This window comes from Diadema setosum, chromosome 19 (assembly GCF_964275005.1).
Source record: "Diadema setosum chromosome 19, eeDiaSeto1, whole genome shotgun sequence".
Lineage (NCBI taxonomy): Eukaryota > Metazoa > Echinodermata > Echinoidea > Diadematoida > Diadematidae > Diadema > Diadema setosum.
Genome location: NC_092703.1, coordinates 29,691,901 through 29,710,978, shown reverse-complemented (window position 1 = coordinate 29,710,978; position 19,078 = coordinate 29,691,901). Strand labels below are relative to the sequence as shown.

The 19,078-nt window shown below is 39.1% G+C and overlaps 1 protein-coding gene across 1 annotated transcript; it reads right to left on the bottom strand.

The window, feature by feature from the left end:
• Nucleotides 1–940: 940 nt before the first annotated feature.
• LOC140242646 (chromatin assembly factor 1 subunit B-like) lies at nt 941–18,638 on the bottom strand. The gene is made up of 13 exons (XM_072322402.1): nt 18,515–18,638; nt 12,847–12,969; nt 11,321–11,453; nt 10,528–10,636; nt 9,918–10,021; nt 9,193–9,289; nt 8,203–8,290; nt 7,398–7,567; nt 5,979–6,151; nt 4,668–4,815; nt 3,576–3,701; nt 2,501–2,833; nt 941–1,699 (listed from the first exon to the last, which is right to left on the bottom strand). Exons 2-13 carry the CDS (start codon nt 12,967–12,969, stop codon nt 1,222–1,224), a joined length of 2,082 nt encoding a protein of 693 aa, XP_072178503.1. The 5' UTR covers nt 18,515–18,638; the 3' UTR covers nt 941–1,221.
• Nucleotides 18,639–19,078: the final 440 nt, after the last annotated feature.

Sequence of the window (19,078 nt, the reverse complement as noted above, 5' to 3'; positions counted from 1 at the left end):
ACTTTGTAAAATATAATACAAAGCATGCTGATGCTCAACAGGAAAAGCCTCTCATCGTAGACATTTTCTCCCCACAAAATTTCTGGAATTTTGTTAGAAATGCTGCCTGGTTAATAAGACTACTTTTTTGGAGGTAATGAACTCGCAGGGGAGCTGCCTCCCCGAGTGTTAACCCTTTCTGTGCTCTGAGTGCCGATTTGGCACACTAAACCCCACAGCATTGTATACACTGTCCAAAGTCCCTGGCACAGAAAGGGCCAAGCAGGGATGTACAGTCAATCTCCCGTAACTTGACCACACACAAGTCCACAAATTGGCTAAGTCAGAGAAAAAAAAATCTTACCCCTGCCAGATGGATAGAAATATGTGTCCATTCTACTGTGTAAGTCAAAGTTTTTTTGCAGTTTCTTTAAATTTCACTTTAATAGGCAAGCATGCCCATAAATGCATCTTCATTATCCTCCCAATTTTCCATGGCGCACAAAGAGGAAATGAATGTCTCCTGACCTTACACACACATTACACTCCTTCCTTTCCACCTGCATTGTGTGAATCTTCATGGAAACAATACATGCAGCACATCAGACAATAAACACTGACATTACTTACTTTCACCAATTACACATGATAATTTTCCGAGTCAGGCGGTCAATTTAGCTCTTTATCAGCATAAGAATTTGATGTTCTAAGCGTTTTTAAATGACTGATGCACAAGTATATAAGGGTAGCTTGGTTGTCAGCTCATCAGTTTTGCACTGACTTGAATTCCATCTTCTAATGGTTAGACTAATTGCTGCTGATTTAATGAAGAAAAGAAACTGTGGTAGACATTGATTATGAACACAAGGTAGACCATCCTATGTATAGTATCAGAATTTTTATGTTCCCCCCCCCCCAAAAAAAAAAAAAAAAATATATATATCATGTTATCATTGCTGTTATGTTGGGATGAGAATTGATTAGAGAAAATTAATACCTATTGGTGACCTGGTGACTTGACATTTTGGCTTCAGCGGCATCACAATGCAGTGCTTAGGAAGTCAAAATGAGCTGAATTCTCCAAAGAACCGGCAACACGTGCCACGGACTAGTACTCTGTGGTACATCAACCACACATAATCCGCCGGCACATTCTACAGGAAGAGAGTCAATAGCATGGGATGTGTATTTGGCACTACATACACATACACACACACACACACCAATTGTGACCTCGGCTGCTTAGAGCAGTTTGATGGTGGTTATTCTCCGCGGAGCCGGCGCTGATGGCTTGGGGGGCAGTGGATGGGCCTTCACTGGAACCGGTTTCGCAGGTGGGGCGGAATCTTCCTCGACCTCAATCATATCGATGCAGTCATCATCATCCTCCTCTTCTTCCTCCTCCTCTTCTTCCTCCTCATCCTCCTCTGTGAGGTCAATGACGTCGTCATCGCCTTTCACCTCCCTCTGTGTTGATGATTGAGGGCGTTGTTCAACATCTTTCTTTGTCTCTGAAGTGGACGCACCGTCATGACGCTCCTCCTGCTTTTCATCCTCGATTGGTTTGGATGGAGCGGGGACGCTTGAGTCTACCGGAGGACTCTTGGGTGTCGGCACGGAGGATTGAGACGGAGGTGTGGAGGAGGACGTTGCAGTTGATGAAGCGGTGGTTGGCGATGACAGGGTGGTGAGCTGAATTCTCCTGGGCTGATTGACAGACCTGAATAATAAGAATTAAACCAGACCTGAAATGTTTTACAGTTCTTCTTGATTGCATTGTCCTGTAGAGTCAAATGAAGGTACTGCAACTGGACAATTGGCATAATCATGATAGGTAAACCAAACTCATGTCAAGTCAGACGTAATGTAAAAAAAAATCCTCATGAAATCGGTGCAAATTTGTTGCTATGAACACTCCTTGCCTGTTTACGTTCACATGTTCACTGATTTATTGAAATTTTGACTGCTTGACCGTAAAATCAACCCAGACTGGAGAGGCTTAGTGTCCATTAGCCCTCTGCGTGACACATTTATTCCCTGTCCATGGGTTTGTGTGTGAAATGTGTGCACATGTGACTCATTGACACAGAAAGGGTTAATGGGAGTACAGGTTTCCTGCAAGCATGTGATTTCACTGGTCACAATCTGAATGCTTGGATGGAATGGCTGCCAATGTGCATAAGTCATGTAAATTCTGGCTCTTTCACACACACATATTTTGAAATCAATGGCAGAGACAAGTAAAGTAGCATGTGAGGGCAACATCAACAAACACAAAGAAAAATGTTCTAAGCAAGTGCAAAAAAAAAATGAAGAAAGTGAGAACTCCGTCCTCAAAACTACTTTCTGGATATGAGCTGACATCTGTTTAATCTACTTCATTACAGCACATTGTCAAGTGTTTCGGAAAGTGAAAATGTTTAACAGCTTTTATGCATCGTGATCAGAACAAACTGAACCTAGGGACACAGTTACAGTAAATCTATCATCAAAGTGCACCTGAGACTGCCTCTGTACTAACCCTGATGGTTGGACCCTGATCGGTGTTATCCTCTTGACCTCCCCACTCCCTTCACTGGACGATCTCGGGACAGAGCTGACCACTGTCACGGGCTCCTGCACCTTCTCATTGGCTGATTTCAAAGTTGCTGTGCCCTGATTGGTTGGCTCGGGCAAGCTCACCGCTGATGTCACGGGTAATGCTTGAGCCGGCTTTACATCATTCGGTTTGTCTGCAGCAGGAACAGCAGGGGTGGGTGCGGTATAGGGTTTGCCAAGTTCACCAGGTTCAAAGGTTATAAATGAGCAGTAGCCATCCGTGGATGAGGTGGCCAAAATCCTGCCGTCAGGTGACCTGGCATGACAAAGAATGGGAAATGAGGGAGACACTAATGCTTGTATCAGTGACAGTGGATGGGCATGCAATTATATATGCTTTCAACCTCAGCTCCTGTTCCGAATTGAAATTTGACATTTTTCCACAGGAAGGAGCATGATTAAAATCACATTAAATGCCAGACTCCCTAAGAAATGGACAAAATACAGGCATGCAAAATTCTGCCAGATTTTGGATGATTAGAAACTTGGAAACAGACTTTGCTGATAACCTGATATTTGATATCACCATTAAATCTAACAAGTTATCCACATTACTAAAAAAAGCAAAAAAAAAAAAAAAAAAAAAAAAAAAAAACTACACACACAATGTTCTGCTGAGTTATTCTGTCAAGCTTGCTTTGTTTTGTTTACTCCTTTATGTTAAACTCCCCCAAAACAGCTCTTTGATAGCAAGTGAGTATGAAAGAAAGGCTATTTAGTTTTAGTAAAATTTTGAGCATTTGACCATAACCTTTTGACCTAGAGCATGTGCACCCAAAAACTGCTAGGGACAACTTCGCCCACTCATACATATACATGCCAAGTTTCACTAGGATACCTCAAACAGTTTTTTAGTTTGTACACTGTCCCCAAAATTGATTATGGACGGAAAGACAGATGGATGGAAGGACGGACGGACAACCCGAAAACATAATGCCTCCGGAACCACTTCATGGCAGAGGCATAAAAACACACAAAAAGAGAATTTGGGATCTTACCAAGAGACATCACTGAGCTGGTGGTAGTGGATGTTGGAGATGAGACCAATTGGGATGTTCTGCTGAGTGTCGTACAGGAGTATGGAATCCTCCGTTGCCACGGCAAAAACGATGCGGTACGGCAGACTACAAAAAAGACAAAGTAATTCAACAGAACCTCAATCTCACGTGCTTTTCTTGATGCAAGGATTTCAAGAATTTTGAGCTATGTCAAAAATTGTACCATAATCTGTCACTTCTGAAATTGAAAGAAAAACAAAGAACTTCCATACACTCAATACCCAATGCAAGCTTACTAGGATTGAAATTTAAACCCATGCTTGTTCTCTGTATCTCTGATATCACCATTTTTCAAAAGCATGGAGTACAAAAGTGATGATGTCACAGTCTTTTGTTTGAGCACGATTATAGCAATCATTGTACTCACAGATATTCTGGGTATGTGAGGTTGTTTAGAACCAGTTTCCATGACAATGAATAGCTATGACATCACTCTTCAGTAATCTATTTGCTCCATTGAGAGTAGTTGAGAGTAAAATAGAGATCCAACATTATTCTTGTATTAAATTGAAATCAATGCTGCAATGAAGCTGTGCATTGCAAGAATGTCGACAAGAATATACTGTATACCAGGAGCTACTGTATAAGCTGTTATTTTCGCGAGGGTTTAATTTTCGCAAATTTCACGAATCTCGGTTGGATCGCGAATTTAACAACACGCGAATATGTCTCCATGCGCTAGGGTGATAGTGCATTTATGTTAGCGTCGGCGTCAGTTCGCGAAAACAACATCTCGCGAAAATGTCTATGACCTCCTCATTCGCGAAAATATCTGTACACAAAAATAACAGCGTATACAGTAAGGTATACTGTAAACATGGACATTTTTACGGTGTTGAAATTTTTGCGCATTTCGCGCAACCAGAAGATGAAAATGAAAACATGCGAATATTTTTGCGTGTCATATGTTCAGTACTTGATGTCTTGATTCCACAGAATTAAAAATACACAAAACTCTTCTTACATGGCCAAGTGTGAAAAATTAGTCGCACGAAAATATCCACTTTTACGGTAGTTCTTCAGCATACTCACTCAAATAGTTTGGGAGCCTCTTCTGACGTTACTTCTGGTTTCGGAGTCTGTTTGGCCGATTCCTCGTTCATCTCTTTACTTGGATCAGATTTCTCTTGGCCTTCATCTGCTTTTGAACGCGGTGATGATGACGACAATGATGCTGGTGCTGCAGCAGGAGCTGTGGTCCCAGTATCCATGGGACCTAGTATGGTGTAGAGTAAGATGATAGAATACAATGTAATAACCAATATTCATTACAGGCATCTATGTAAATTAACACATCAGTTTCATTGACAACCAGAAGCAGAGCAGTAATCGACTCATCTGTTCCAGTAGTTCCTAGCATAGGTTGGTCAGTTGAAGGTCAAGATAGTGGATCATGGAGTCAATAGCCCAATGAGGATAGTAATGTCCATCTTGGGTGATTCTTTACTGATGCAGCAGTTTTGATTTTCTGCAAATTTGCAGCAGAGATAAAAGCTTTACCTCTTCTAGTCTCCCACCTGGAGGCATTTTACACTATAAATACCAAAAGAAGATATCAGCGGTACTCTGCTTTCCAATACCATGGAATCATGATGTTTTGATCAGAACTGTGGAGGTTTTGAGAAGTGAAGATAATGATATACTGTAAAAGTGGAAATTTTCGCGGTGTTGAAATTTCGCGCATTTCGCTCAACCAGAAACTAGTGCGAAAATAAAAGCACGCTAATATTTTTGCTTGCTATATGTGCCTGTGCGCGATGTCTTGATTCCGCGGAGTTAAAAACAGGCGAAACTCTTCTTACCCAGCCAAGCGCGAAAAATTAGTCGCGCGAAAATATCCACTTTTACAGTATGTTGTAACTGCCATTGTAATTTACATGGAGGCATTAAGTTTTCATGACACCTTTCCCAAACACAAAACAATCCTGCATGACGTTCTTGGTATGCTGTTAAAAAGAAGGAAAGAATGGGAAAACCCCTATGAATAAAAACCAAAATCCTGCAGATACATCACATACAGTCAAATTCCATACAAAAGTAGAGTTTTACCATGGACTGTTGATGGGGGGGGGGGGGGGGTTCTTTACTGGATATTGAAGTAAAACTTTTTCTGCTTTTAAAATACATTTCAAAATGCATTCCTTGTATATCTTTTTTTAAAAACTTTCTTTATTAATGTACTTCTCTCCTTCCCAAAGTAACAGTGAGATTTACCTACTTGCTCAGTCCCTTTTCCCCTGAAAGGCTGATATAATGGAGGGAGCCAACATCTAACCTCTACCTAGGTCCCAAAGCTAATGAATTAAGCCTAACTGCCTCTGTAAATGAGCCATTTGCTCGTACTTTCTGCATCTTTCTCCGACTTCTCTGCTCCGTCCTTATTGTCTACTGGAGTCATCTCCACCTCTTTGGCCCCCTCCCCGTCCGCCTTGGGCGTGGTCTGGAGCTCAAAGAGAACCGGGCAGCATTTGACGGCGATGGTGGCCTTGTTGGGGCCAGGCAGGTGCAGGACCGGTCTGGTGGGGTAAAAGAAGAAGATGCTTAGTGATATATTACAGTCCAACCTGCATAGAGCATCCACCCCAGAGAGACTTAAAAGGTGGTCTTTACAAACAGGTTGCCGTGCAAATTACTACCTATTATGCGATGCATTGTGTCATAGGCAGCATTATTGATACAGTGCACTCCCGTTATAACGAACACGGTTATAACAAAATTCCGGTTAAAACGAAGTAAAAATTCAGGCTGCAACATTATCCACACTATGTATTTTTAATGTTTAATTGTTCGGTTACAACAAAATTTCAATATAATGAAAGGATACTGCCGGTCCCAAGGACTTTGTAATAAGAGGAGTCCACTGTATTAACAAAATAGTATGAATCACAAGAGAAGAAGTGACCTGAGACTTGAGTTTTAGTGCATAAACTAAGCTTAAATCTAAACAAGAGGCAAAAAATTGTAATTCTCCAGTGCCCTCTGGCAACTAAATCTGCATTCATATTTGCTATCCCCCTAATTTGCATTTGACTCTTCTCATTGTAGATCTTGCAACACTCACAAATTTGACCCAACATTCTCATTATTTCTTTGCTTCTCCTTTATTCTAATTTGATCATCAATCCTTGCTCAAATCTTGCCACAACAAAAAATGAGTTGATTATTCCAGTTTTCACTTCACTCAATACAATCTCTTGAAGTGATTGCCATCACTATGCATGTACCACGGTGCACTAACATGGTCACATTCTGCACTATGAATTCCCATTAAAACAGCAATATGATAACAGACAAGCCACCTCAAAAACATTTCTGGCTGCATCTTACAGGCTTACACAGCACACAGACAGCATGTTATAAATGTCTACTTCATCACTAATCCTAAGTCTTTGTATTACCGCATTTTGCAAACTGCAGGGACAGCTTGAAAGTGATTCTATCTGCGATATAATTTCATGCAGATTGTACATGACTGATGTATTTGCATTGAATCACATTGTGTATTGTGACAATTTACACACATTGTAAGTAGGTGGCAATTCAATGTTTATGTGATGATAAATACACAAGTTAGTAGTTACAAAATTTGCAAGCAAACAACCTTCGCATATGTGACTGCTAAAACAAGTAGTACCTTGACAGGAATGATAATCAAAATAATTGGAAAGGAAAGGGAAAAAGCCAGCCCATTCCATATCTAACATCCACTAAGCTTCATGGATCTGAGTGACCGGAAGTTTGAGGTAAAAGTGTAGGACGTACTTTGAGAAGGAGGAGGAGGAGAAGACGTAGGTTGTGTTGAGGATGCTTTCTCCCATCTCCAGGCAACCAGCGGGCACCATCAGGAGCTCGCCGTCGGGGCTGAAGGTCAGACGTCGGAAGAAAGACTTCATGGTGTCGTCGTGGAACATCCTGTACTGCTTCATCATACTCTGAAATCACAAAGGATTTTGATAATGCCACAGATATGCATTCAAATCCCCCCAGCAAGTATGTAAGAAAATTGAGCATAGTATTCCAATTTCTCCAGCACATCATGTTAGAAACTTGAGCATATTACTGGATTATTGTGTCACTGTGCAACTACGGAAGCATATGCCTAACAAATAAATACAAATACAAAATCATGTATATGTAGATCACTGGTTACTATACACAATAATGGGTGTTGCATGAATCACAAGCACAATCAGCCCCCTTTCACTCATTTTCCCTTTTCATACCACATTTCATCCTCCTCACCCACCCCCCCCCCCCAAAAAAAAAAGAGAAATGCATACCTGCCAGTAAAATATGAATATCTGGGAGAAATAATAATAATAATAAAGAATTTATAGAAATAAAGAATTTTTACTCCTCTCCTATACATCACTATTACAGAGTGTCAGCAACATAAGGTTGAATCAAGCTTCTTCTTACCTAAGAAACAAAGAAGTTCCTAATAGATGGGAAGAGTAGGCAGTTATCCAATGGCTGGTATCACATGTACAGGTAGACGGACTGACAGACATACACATGCACACACACATACACACATGAAATCAAATGAAACAGGGACTGGTCTTACCTCGCCATTATTACTTGTGGCTGCCATTGACATCTTGTTGATGTGATGCATGCATCGGTTGCTCTGGAGACTGTACACCCTCAGTGATCTGTGAAGAAGCCACAGCACACACAATGGATATTTGCAGATACTGTAAAATTGGGTGTATTTTAATTTTGTGAGAGCCAAGATTCGTAAAATTAAACTGCACACAAAAGTTCTTGTCTACACAACATGCAATGAATGCCAGTGGCAATTCACAAAAATGTCATGCCGTGAATATACCATGTTTTACAGTAACCTTGAAAATCAGTCACCCGAGACATAATACCCGACATAAAGCAAGGATTCAAAGCTAAGGTAATCATCCAAGTTAAGAATGGATAACTAAAAAGGGGAAGAAAAACATGAAATAATGACAGTAAATGCAGGGTTTTCTGGTTTCCATTATGGAACGAAATGTGGGTAAACTTCATGCCAGTCTTCAGTGACATATTGCAAAAACAAATCCCTTATTTTAATCAATTTCCCATTCAATTCTTAACTCTCTGGTCTTCACAAGTCTGCACATGTCTGTAGAGTAAATTTGTTCAAGCAACACAAAACTTTCTACCTACTGTAAAACTCTATTTCTGCAGGATTAAATTTTCCCTCAGAGCAGTGCAAAAAATATATTATCACAGGTTTTAAATTTGTGCTGCACATTTAATCACTCAAATATTTCATCCAATTCACAAGAGAAAGAATTTGATTTGACATCTCCATGCATGAATATTAATGTACTGGCACACCCACACAAACGATCCATTCGAATGTGCAGCCTACTTAGAACGCTACTACCAAAACACAGGACCTGTTAAAATGTCCATAGAAAATTATCAAAGATATTTTCACAGGTTTTAGAACTTTGCCAAAAGCAGTGCAAATTTGAGGAAAAACTGGGGAATAAATCTTCGAATAATTCTGCGTTTACAGTTCATGGACACTTGCTGCAGACATCAATTTCACTACCTGTCACAGCTGATGGTAGCACAAAATCTGTCCTTTGGGTCCCATGCCACACCCTGCACAAAGCTGCGATGGTCCTTCAGAAGAACTAGCTTTTCTCCTGCAAATACAGTTATCACAATCATTTCATCTCTTCTGGAAAATGCTGAAATATAAGATCAGATCCATGATTCACTGTTGATTAACTCTAAGGTTGCAAAGAGCAATGAATGCAGACTTCAGTGATATTAAAGAAATCAGGGCAGAAGTAGACTTACTGTTAATGAGAGAAGAGACTTTATGGATGATACTAACTTTTAGAGCTCTTGTATACTAAGTTTTTTTTTTTTCTTATGTTTCCACTCTCGTCTACATTGTATGGGTTTTCTTTAGACGGAGTAAATAATACAGTCTACAAGTAACAGATATGCCTCAAAGAGGCATATTTATTAATTTTCCATGAATACAATAACAAAAGTAACAAGCTCCTATACATTCTGATATATTCGAGTTGTGCTGACGGCTGCAATTGAGCTCTCAGTTTCATGGCCATGTTTTAGCACCAAACTCAGCACAGTTTTCAACAGATCGTCAACAGCAATATCATCACCCCAACCTACATTGTATGATTTCAGTGAGACACACAGCCTGTAGAATCAATATGATACTAGCTAGGGATTTCTCACTTCATAAAATGTCAGAATATCTGTAACTTAAAGTCTCTCTATCACAGCAATTTTGTGACTCGCCTTTCTGCACATCCCAGATGATGGCGCTGTTATCAACAGATCCTGTGACGATTCTTGAACCATCCGACGACCAGGATATGTCATAGATGTCTTCTAAATGACCCCTACAAACCCAAAAAGATTGTAAAATGGAGGCAATTCAGCTAATGAAATAGAGCATAATAGCAACATTCATTTATCATCAACAAAAGGATCTGAAAAGTGCATTTTGAAATGACATTTTTTTTTTTTTTTTAGACATTTTGAAACCTGGGCAAGGAAGATATCTCAACATCCTCTGCATCAAATAGGCAAAGCTGAATGAAAAAGAGAGAAAACATGTAAAAACTCAGTGTATATGGCAGAAGAGAAAAGTTCAAACACACAGTACATCTCCTTGGATGTACTGTTGCATTGTACCAGTACTCTATAGGCTTTACTAATTTGCAAAGTCTTTTAATATATATCTGTGGTAACTTCTACATAAATGCATGGCTCCAATGCTCAAATGACACACAATATCAAAAAATATAGATCTGTCACATGTCATCATTCACAGAGCATGAAAGCAAAACATTTACACACACACAAAAAAAGCAATAAATACACAAACAAATAGGAATTCTTGTACCTGAAGGTTTTGATGGCAGACCAGGTCTCCTTGCAGTCCTCATCCTCTTTGCCAAACGAGGGCGCCACAATGCCGACATCCTGCAGCTTCCACAGGATCATAAGGCTATCTACAGATTTCAAAGAATATGTAGCAAACAAACACAACAGTAAAATATGGTATTAGCTATGACTCAAAGGTGGTCAAAACAGTCAAATCAATAAAGGACTTGTTTGGGTGTATATAGAATAACCACCATGGTATTAAAAAGACAACAACAAAAGAGGATTTGATATCTGCTATTTGGTGAGCTACAGTAAATGAATGAATTTCAATGACAATCTTCAGAGAAGCAAGTTGTGCAATGTATCAATGTCAAAATCATAGATATTCCATGTTGCATCTTTAAATGAAATGAATGGGATTCTGGGAGAAAGAGGAATGCATAAGCAAATTATCAAGTCGATGAATAAACAAATAAATGTGGACTGATGAAATAAAATGCATGACAATATCACACACAGAAAAGCAACAAAACAGGTACAAGGTAATACCAGTAGCCACATTAATTCACAAACAGACATTTAACTTACCATTCAACTAACACGTAAAATAATGAGGCAAAATATTGCTTCATTTTTGAAGTACTCAAACCATAAAATTGTGCTGTCATGCTTCAGGCATAGTTCAAGCACTTCACACTCTGAACTAACAGTCTACTGCAATCTGGAATTGAGCAGTACAAAAGCTCACTAGGAGATAAGCAGCCATTACAGGATGAAAACAAGAACAAGAAGGAAATGCCATCACTTACCGTCAGCTCCCGATGCTATCAGCTCCCCATCAGGAGAGAAGCGCACCACGTTGACTGCCTTGGTGTGTCTGGACAAGCTGGCTGCAAATGTGGGCTGCGCCTTGCCATCATTGTCTACTTCCACGTACCATACCTGAACAAAAACACATAACACACAACAGGAAGAGAAATATAGAAAGCCAAGTTTAAAGGTCATGACCTACCTACCAATCAAACCTGGACAAATGCCTATAAGTGGCATAGATAGATGTATACTTAGAAAGCCAAGGAATGAAGTTGTTGACAACTATTGTATATAAGGTACTGTACATGCTGAGTGGAAATTTATGGAAGGGATTTGTAACCTCCTGTTTTGCCTTGGTAAGAACTTGAAGCAAGTTTCAGACAGTGAGTCCACTACAGTTTCTGAGCACAATGATTTCATGAAAATCTGACCTCCCAAGAAAAGACTGAGAAGAGGAGTAGTAGAGAGCAGTATTTACATGTGAACTTCATCTCACTACCTCGATGAAGTCACTGACATTCGAGTTGAGAAAAAGAAAAATTGTGATCTACATGTGCAAAAATGCAAGGGAAACTTGAGAATATGGAAACCTAATAAGACCAATATCGCAATACCAATGATTGGCAACTTCGTTGTGCTTTTGTGGTATGAGGAATTATACCTTGTGTGCAACATCCACCACCTCTTTCCCCATTTTCTCTGTAGGAGTGGCAACTCTACTGTTATTCATTTCAATGTAAAACAAACAACAACAAAAAATGCAACAAAAACTCATCAAAGCAAAGGGATGGTGATTCAAAAATATTAAAAAAAATAAGTGAAGGTGGGTAGGCTAAACAGCTTTGTTTAATGATCAACGCTATCATTATGTCTTCATGACATACCCGGTAATTGAAATATATAAGAATGTCAGTGTGAGTAATCTATTGTTCCTACAAATCACCTGCAATTAATATGAGGGGCTCGAACTTCAGAAATATTTAATATATCACCGCAAGGTCTACAGCAATGGATGATCAATCAGTATTAATATTCATAGTTGTTGCTACATGTACATGGTATTTGCAATGACTGTAGCTGAATGAAGCTCTATGAAAGGCATAGTAGTATCTACTACTCCAGGGTGGTGTTTCACAAAGAATTTAAGTCCAACTTAAAATTCAAGATTGACAAAGAATTATGGTATGCTACTAGTTTCCTTGTTCAACTTTATTAGCCTAATCACCACCCACTTCAAATTATCATTAATATTTACAGAATAATTCTTTTGTTATTTATTTTATCTTGTGTAGTTGTATCATCAATGGTTAAATGAAAAAAGTCTCCAAAATCTTAATTTTCTTTAGAAAATGGAGCAACATGAAGACACACACAGCATACCATAATTTTTAGTCAATCTTAAATTTTAAGTTAGACTTGAATTCTTTGTGAAACCCAAATTGCCTTGGGATAGGAGCCAAGTACCAATATTAAACATGGATATCTTTTGGCCAAAGAATTTAAAGCATAAAGTGATAGATACCTGGACATTTGTGTCTGTGCTTGCTGTTGCTATCCTGCACAAGGAGTGACTGCCAGGCTGGAAATCGATGCTGTAGACGGGATCACGTCCATGCCACGAAATCTCGGGAGTCTCAACCTTCATCTGTATAGGTGACAAAACAATCAAAATTCCTAAAAGTCCATAACATTTGCATCATTTTGTCAATGAGATGTTGTCCTATACATTCTATATGATTATAATGATTAAATACATATAGCTCTTATGTATTGACACACTGTATAACATAACACATTTTTTAACAGACGGTCGGTACATATCTGTTCAGCTAAAGAAGGGTTTAGACACTCAGTATGCACTACCATTCATGTGTAGAACCTTCGATCATTGTATATTTTTGACTGATGATGGAAATTGGTATGTAACTGTAGTAATATGGGCCAGGGGAATCTACTTGGTAGTAGTAGTACTACATCGTAGCTGTACTAAAATTTATAGAGCATCTAAATCGCAAATGATCAATGATCTATATAGAGGTCTACAGACTTCAATTTCATTTTGATTTAAGAATCATGAACAGTGTTCAGAACACCAAACTTCACAGATATACTTGCATTCTATGCCAATTCATGTCTACACTGATATTGACTAGACAATCCTCTACATTTTAAATTTTTAGTTTTAGACCCTTCTAATAATACTATCTTTCTTTCTTTTTTAATTCTAATCTCTTTACAGATGTGGTGACTCCCCATTTATTGTCTGGGCTTTGGCATGGTTCTCGACCCTTGGAATTCACAATGTTTCTAACAATGATTGAATTAGAAGGGGGCTACAGTAGTACTAGTAAGGTACATTTCTGATCTGTTGTCAGTAAATAAATGTCACAGTGTTGATTACTAATACTCACGTATGTTACGTCTACACAGAAGCAATGGACAGCTTACGCGCACAGCCATATTGTGCACATCCGCCGAGAGAGGGCTCACTTTATCATTCATAAAAAATACTTTGATTCGGGTTCCGTTCGAAACCGATCAAATGAGCGAGGGTGGTGACTCAAGATCTGACGTCATTAGAAAAACTCAGAGTGGTTTCCAAACATGTTTCAGAGAAAATCCAGAAGAGCAAGATATACCCAATCTCTCATAAAAATTAGAACGTTCCTAGCAAAACATTCAACGCGCAATGGGTCGACGTTTGAGGTCATGTCGCTGTCATGATGAGTTGGTCCCATGGGACACACAGAGAGGATCGTAATTACGATCAATTTTCAGCTTATTTTCTTCACTTTTTCGGTGTTTCGACGGGATTTTTCTGTGAAATGTAATGGCCTGTTTGACATTATTCAGGACATTTCTGTTAAGTTCATGTGGTTCCTGTTCATCTTAGAATTTTTTTGCGAATCATTTATTACCCTTGAATTTGACCTTGTGCACTGCTCAGGGCAGTTCGATTTACACTTTACGGCAAATCAAATATATGGTCACCACACGGGCCGCGACACGGGCGGCGCGGGTTACTTTACAGTCGACCGCGGCGGCTCCGCGGGCCGGGGCGAGCCAGAGGGGCGGGTGGTGGCCAAGGTTACGGAAGGATTGTGCCAGTAATTCATCCCACGAACTCCTGTACCGGTACATCGTGCTACTACTGTTACAATCAAAACTTCCACAAATGAAAAACGACTTGACTGTACAGGAGAGAATACATAACTTTTACAAAGACTGCACAGTTCACTTTGCACACCAGTGACAGTGCACAAAAGCCAAGCGGACAACACTAAGCACTGCTAAGGCAGTCAGATGTCTGTCCATCAGTCACCATTGACTGCTCATCATTTCAACCATGTTCATTACCATTGCACCATCAGTTGACAGAAAAAAAAACACATTAGTTTGCCAACAATTTCATTTGAGAGAGCAGTAAAGTCCAGGCTGACTGACCAGCACTGACTTGAAATCTCTCAAAGTGTGGAGGCAAAATTAATCTTGACACATTTAGCATTCAGCAGTCTCAAGAATTTCTCTGTTGTCTTTGTCACGACATTGTGATTAGTGTTAATTGTAGCACGCCCTATTGAAACATGTTGATCACCTTATTTTTATTTCATTTTTATTGCTATTGTTTAATTATCAGCTTTGTTGAAAAGTTTCAATTGATTGCCCCCCCCCCCCCCACTCATAAAGCGCTCATTCAAGTCATGTTGAAGTCTTCTAAATATGTGTGCACTGCAAGCATAGTATCCACAGTTCAAGACTTAATTGTTCAACGCCATCACACAGCAGTACATGTACTTTACTACCTCTACATATATTTACATCTGCACGTTTCGTTGCTTTGCTCACTGAAAACAACAACAAAACAAACGACCTCACCCACATCCATTGCACCAACTGCATTATTTAGTACCGGTACATGTTTTGGCATAAATCTGTACATGTACTTCCTTATTCAAGTAAGAAGGAAATTACATCTGTGCAGCAGCTAATTTTTTTTTTTATGAGCAGTGGATGGAAAGTTAACATACATCACTACCTGTAGCTGAATACTCTTTCAGGTCGTGTAACACTGTTGTTTGTGATGTTGAATTCATTAACATTGATAAATGATACAAATAAAAAAGTAAACCACATGCACTCTGTCACTTTCTTGAGACCAAAATAATATTCCAACAGTCCCTATATTTAGTACTGTAAATGAATGATATTCTCCATTGCAGGCAGCAAAAAAAAAAAAAAAAAAAAAAAAATGAAAATGTTTGCAAGTCTCAGCATCACACCAAAATTCATGTCACTCTCTACTAGCATGACTAGAACCACTACCATGGTACCTGCAATATTTTTATATCAAACGCATTCTAACTCTGGCATAGCTTAAAACAGAAAAAATACAAATAAGCAGCTAGAAGTGTGGGTGGATGATGACCATAGCCTGAGGTTGCTACAGTACTCTCGTTAGAACACAGTTGCAACATTACATGTACTGGCTCTTTGTTGTTGTTTTTTTCTTCCAGTCTTCTTCTGTTATTTTAGTCATTTGTTGGGTTACAAGAAAACAATGTAACCCAAGAAAGACATCCCAAAGACGTCCTAGCAGAACGCAAGTCCACCACAGCGACAAATATGAGGTGACAAGTGCATGGTTGAATATTATGGACAGGGTGTTCTCTTATATGTATGTTACCGAGTATTGTAGTAGATACTTTTCACACTTTTAAGGGTCATGGGCACATTTAATTTATGTGCACCTAAAAAATATAAAGCACTATATTTTCATTCTTTGTTGTTGTTGTTGTTGTTTTCAATTAGCAATTGATTGCATCAATGTCATATTTTGTCATTATATCATCATTGGTAAACAATTTCACCTTGCCCATCATCATTGTGTTGGAATGAGTGGATATAAACATTGCAAAAGCTGAAGGCAAATGTGCAATTAAAACCATACTGATAATAGGCCCTACTCACAAATATCACATACAGTATATAATATAGACGAATCTATATCAAATCTACTTATTATGTACTCCTTTTCCAATTTCTTGAAGGAATTTGTATAGGCCTAAATCCACAAAAGCATGCCTGAACCACCGTTACCAGATCCATGGTATGGAGACTTGAAGGTAATTTAGTAAGGTTATAGAACATCGACGCCTGGACAGATATTACAAATTGCCCAAACTGATAAATCTTAAAAAAAAAACAAAAAACAAAACAAAACAAAACAAAAAAACATTCATATTTAGAAGCTAGTACTGGTTATCCAGACTACATACACTACAGTACACAGTTATCCCAAAGCAAAATTGTACATAAAGTGAGACTTTAGCAGCTTAGATTCAGACCCTCTCGTAAGCAAGCCAAAGCAGTATCCGACTTCACACAGAACTTTCACGTTTTAACAAAACCTCATTAACCAAGGAACCATGCAGCAAAGGATGCATTCTGCACAAAAACCAGCCTAACCTACAAAATAGCACGACATAACGCAGTTGCCACAGGCATGCGCCAAAATGCACGTTCAAGCGTTGAACAACGAACGATGTGGGACTGAATCTCTGCGCCTACGCACAAGGCGGAAGCGCGAGCGCCACTCCGATAAAAATAAAATTCTGCGGCTCTTACATCGGGAAAGTATCTTGTATTTTTCCCCTAAAGGGAAAAAATGTAATACCAAGTGCAATCTATCTAATCGTTATTACACAAAAAACTAACTTCACCGGAGATCATAATCATGTCACCTCGATATCCCCCAAAATTAACGCTAGCAACACAATAGCTCTGATTTTAGTAGCCCATCGGGCTCGCGAGACGCTATTGTACCCCTTCTTTAGGAGAATGGGTAGATAAGCAAAAAATTCTAAGATGGAAACCGATTGCACGAAACAGGCAGGCATGACCTCTTTCATTCAAATCCAAGAGGAATAAATATAAAAAAATCCCCAAAAAATGTTATTTATACTATTACGATGACGTAAAAATAATGACATAATTTGATATTTAATGCATGGAATTAAGGGTGCAAAAATAACTACTTATATGGAATTTTTAGTGAGATTTTGCAACTATGACTGGAGTGTTTTAAAGACATGAATATGTATGAAATGAAGATACCTATACTTTCCACCCTTTTTTGTTTTTCTTTTATTTAGTGCTTATTCAATATAGGGGTAATTGAAAATGCAGGGATCATAAACGATAAATTGTTTATGCTATCAAGGTCGATTACGTCACAATCAATAATGCCGCGGCCCGTAATTTGTCCCTGCCGCGCATATGTGTACTAGACTGTAGGAGCCTATAACTACACTAGATATCTATAGACTACGATTTTACTGGCACATGCTGTTACGTAGGCCCTATATATAAAACCAGTCTAATATTAGAATAGTAACCATGGTAACTGGCGCCATAGTGGCGGTATTCTGAGTCTGAGGATCGAGCGTTATTCGAGGATTGACTTCGGTCTTCATGGTCTTTGGGAGGCCGGAGGCAAGCCATGAAATAAACGTACCATTATTTAAGTCAAGAAAATATAATGTCAGTGAACATTTTCAATATTAGCACGCCTTTATTTGACGTGTTTTAATCGCGTCTGCGTCTGTTACGACGAACAAGCGAGTACTGTAAAAGTGGATATTTTCGCGGGACTAATTTTTCGCGCTAGGCCGGGTCAGAAGAGTTTCGCGTGTTTTTAATTCCGCGGAATCAAGACATCACGCACAGGAACGTATGGCAAGCAAAAATATTCGCGTGTTTTTATTTTTGCGCTAGTTTCTGGTTGCGCGAAATGCGCGAAAATTTCAACACCGCGAAAATTTCCACTTTTACAGTATTAATATACAACATCTTCAGCAACACTAACACTCAATGATCAACAGCAGATAGCAGCAGCTGCGTACTGCATGTCAGCATGCAGTTAGCGGCATCAGGGACGTCGAGTTGCATTGCAACCAGTGGTAGCATCGCGCAGCACAGGAGAACCCGCGGCCCTCGGTAGCCGAGCGTCCGAGCCAAGCAAGCGCCCGAGATATGATCATAATTAGGACCTGTTTGCCAATTTGTATGATCGAATTTCGACCAGAAAACTGACAGTACATGAGTTAAGGAGTTATGAAATACAAGGCCATGATAAATCAATAACAGACTCACAAATACGACACTACTAAGGATTTTTATATAGAACTTACAGTACTTTGTTGATATCTTGACCATTGAAAAGAAGTCAGCCCGCTCGTCGTAGTTCCCGCGAAACTGATCACAAGTGACCTAGAGAGGGCAGCATACACAATATAAGGAGATACTTAGTCTTCCATATTTTAGCTTTATTGATATTACAGCCTAAAACTATTGGAAATCAAATGGAAACTATACATTCAAAGTTTAGTAAAGTATAAAACTGACTTATGATGCCTCTATGATTATTAAAATAAAAAGTATCATAGACTTTGAGCTATCATCAATACAAAACTAATTCAGAATGTCATTCAAATAGTTCTGAGGATAAAGACTATTATTCTCTCCTTGTGCTTTTAGTAGTGTTCATCACACTTCCGGTTCGGTGACACAGAGCGAGTTCTGCCCCAAAATATTTTGCGGGTAATATTTCGGCATAGACACCTTGTCGCGTCTCGCCCATAATAGAGGATAGGTTAGGGAGTGTATTGCTACATGATGACAGGCTACAGCAAAAATTCTCCGGGCAACTTCTAAATCTGTCTCTTTTTTTTTAACAGTTTCTGGACCCGCCCCCC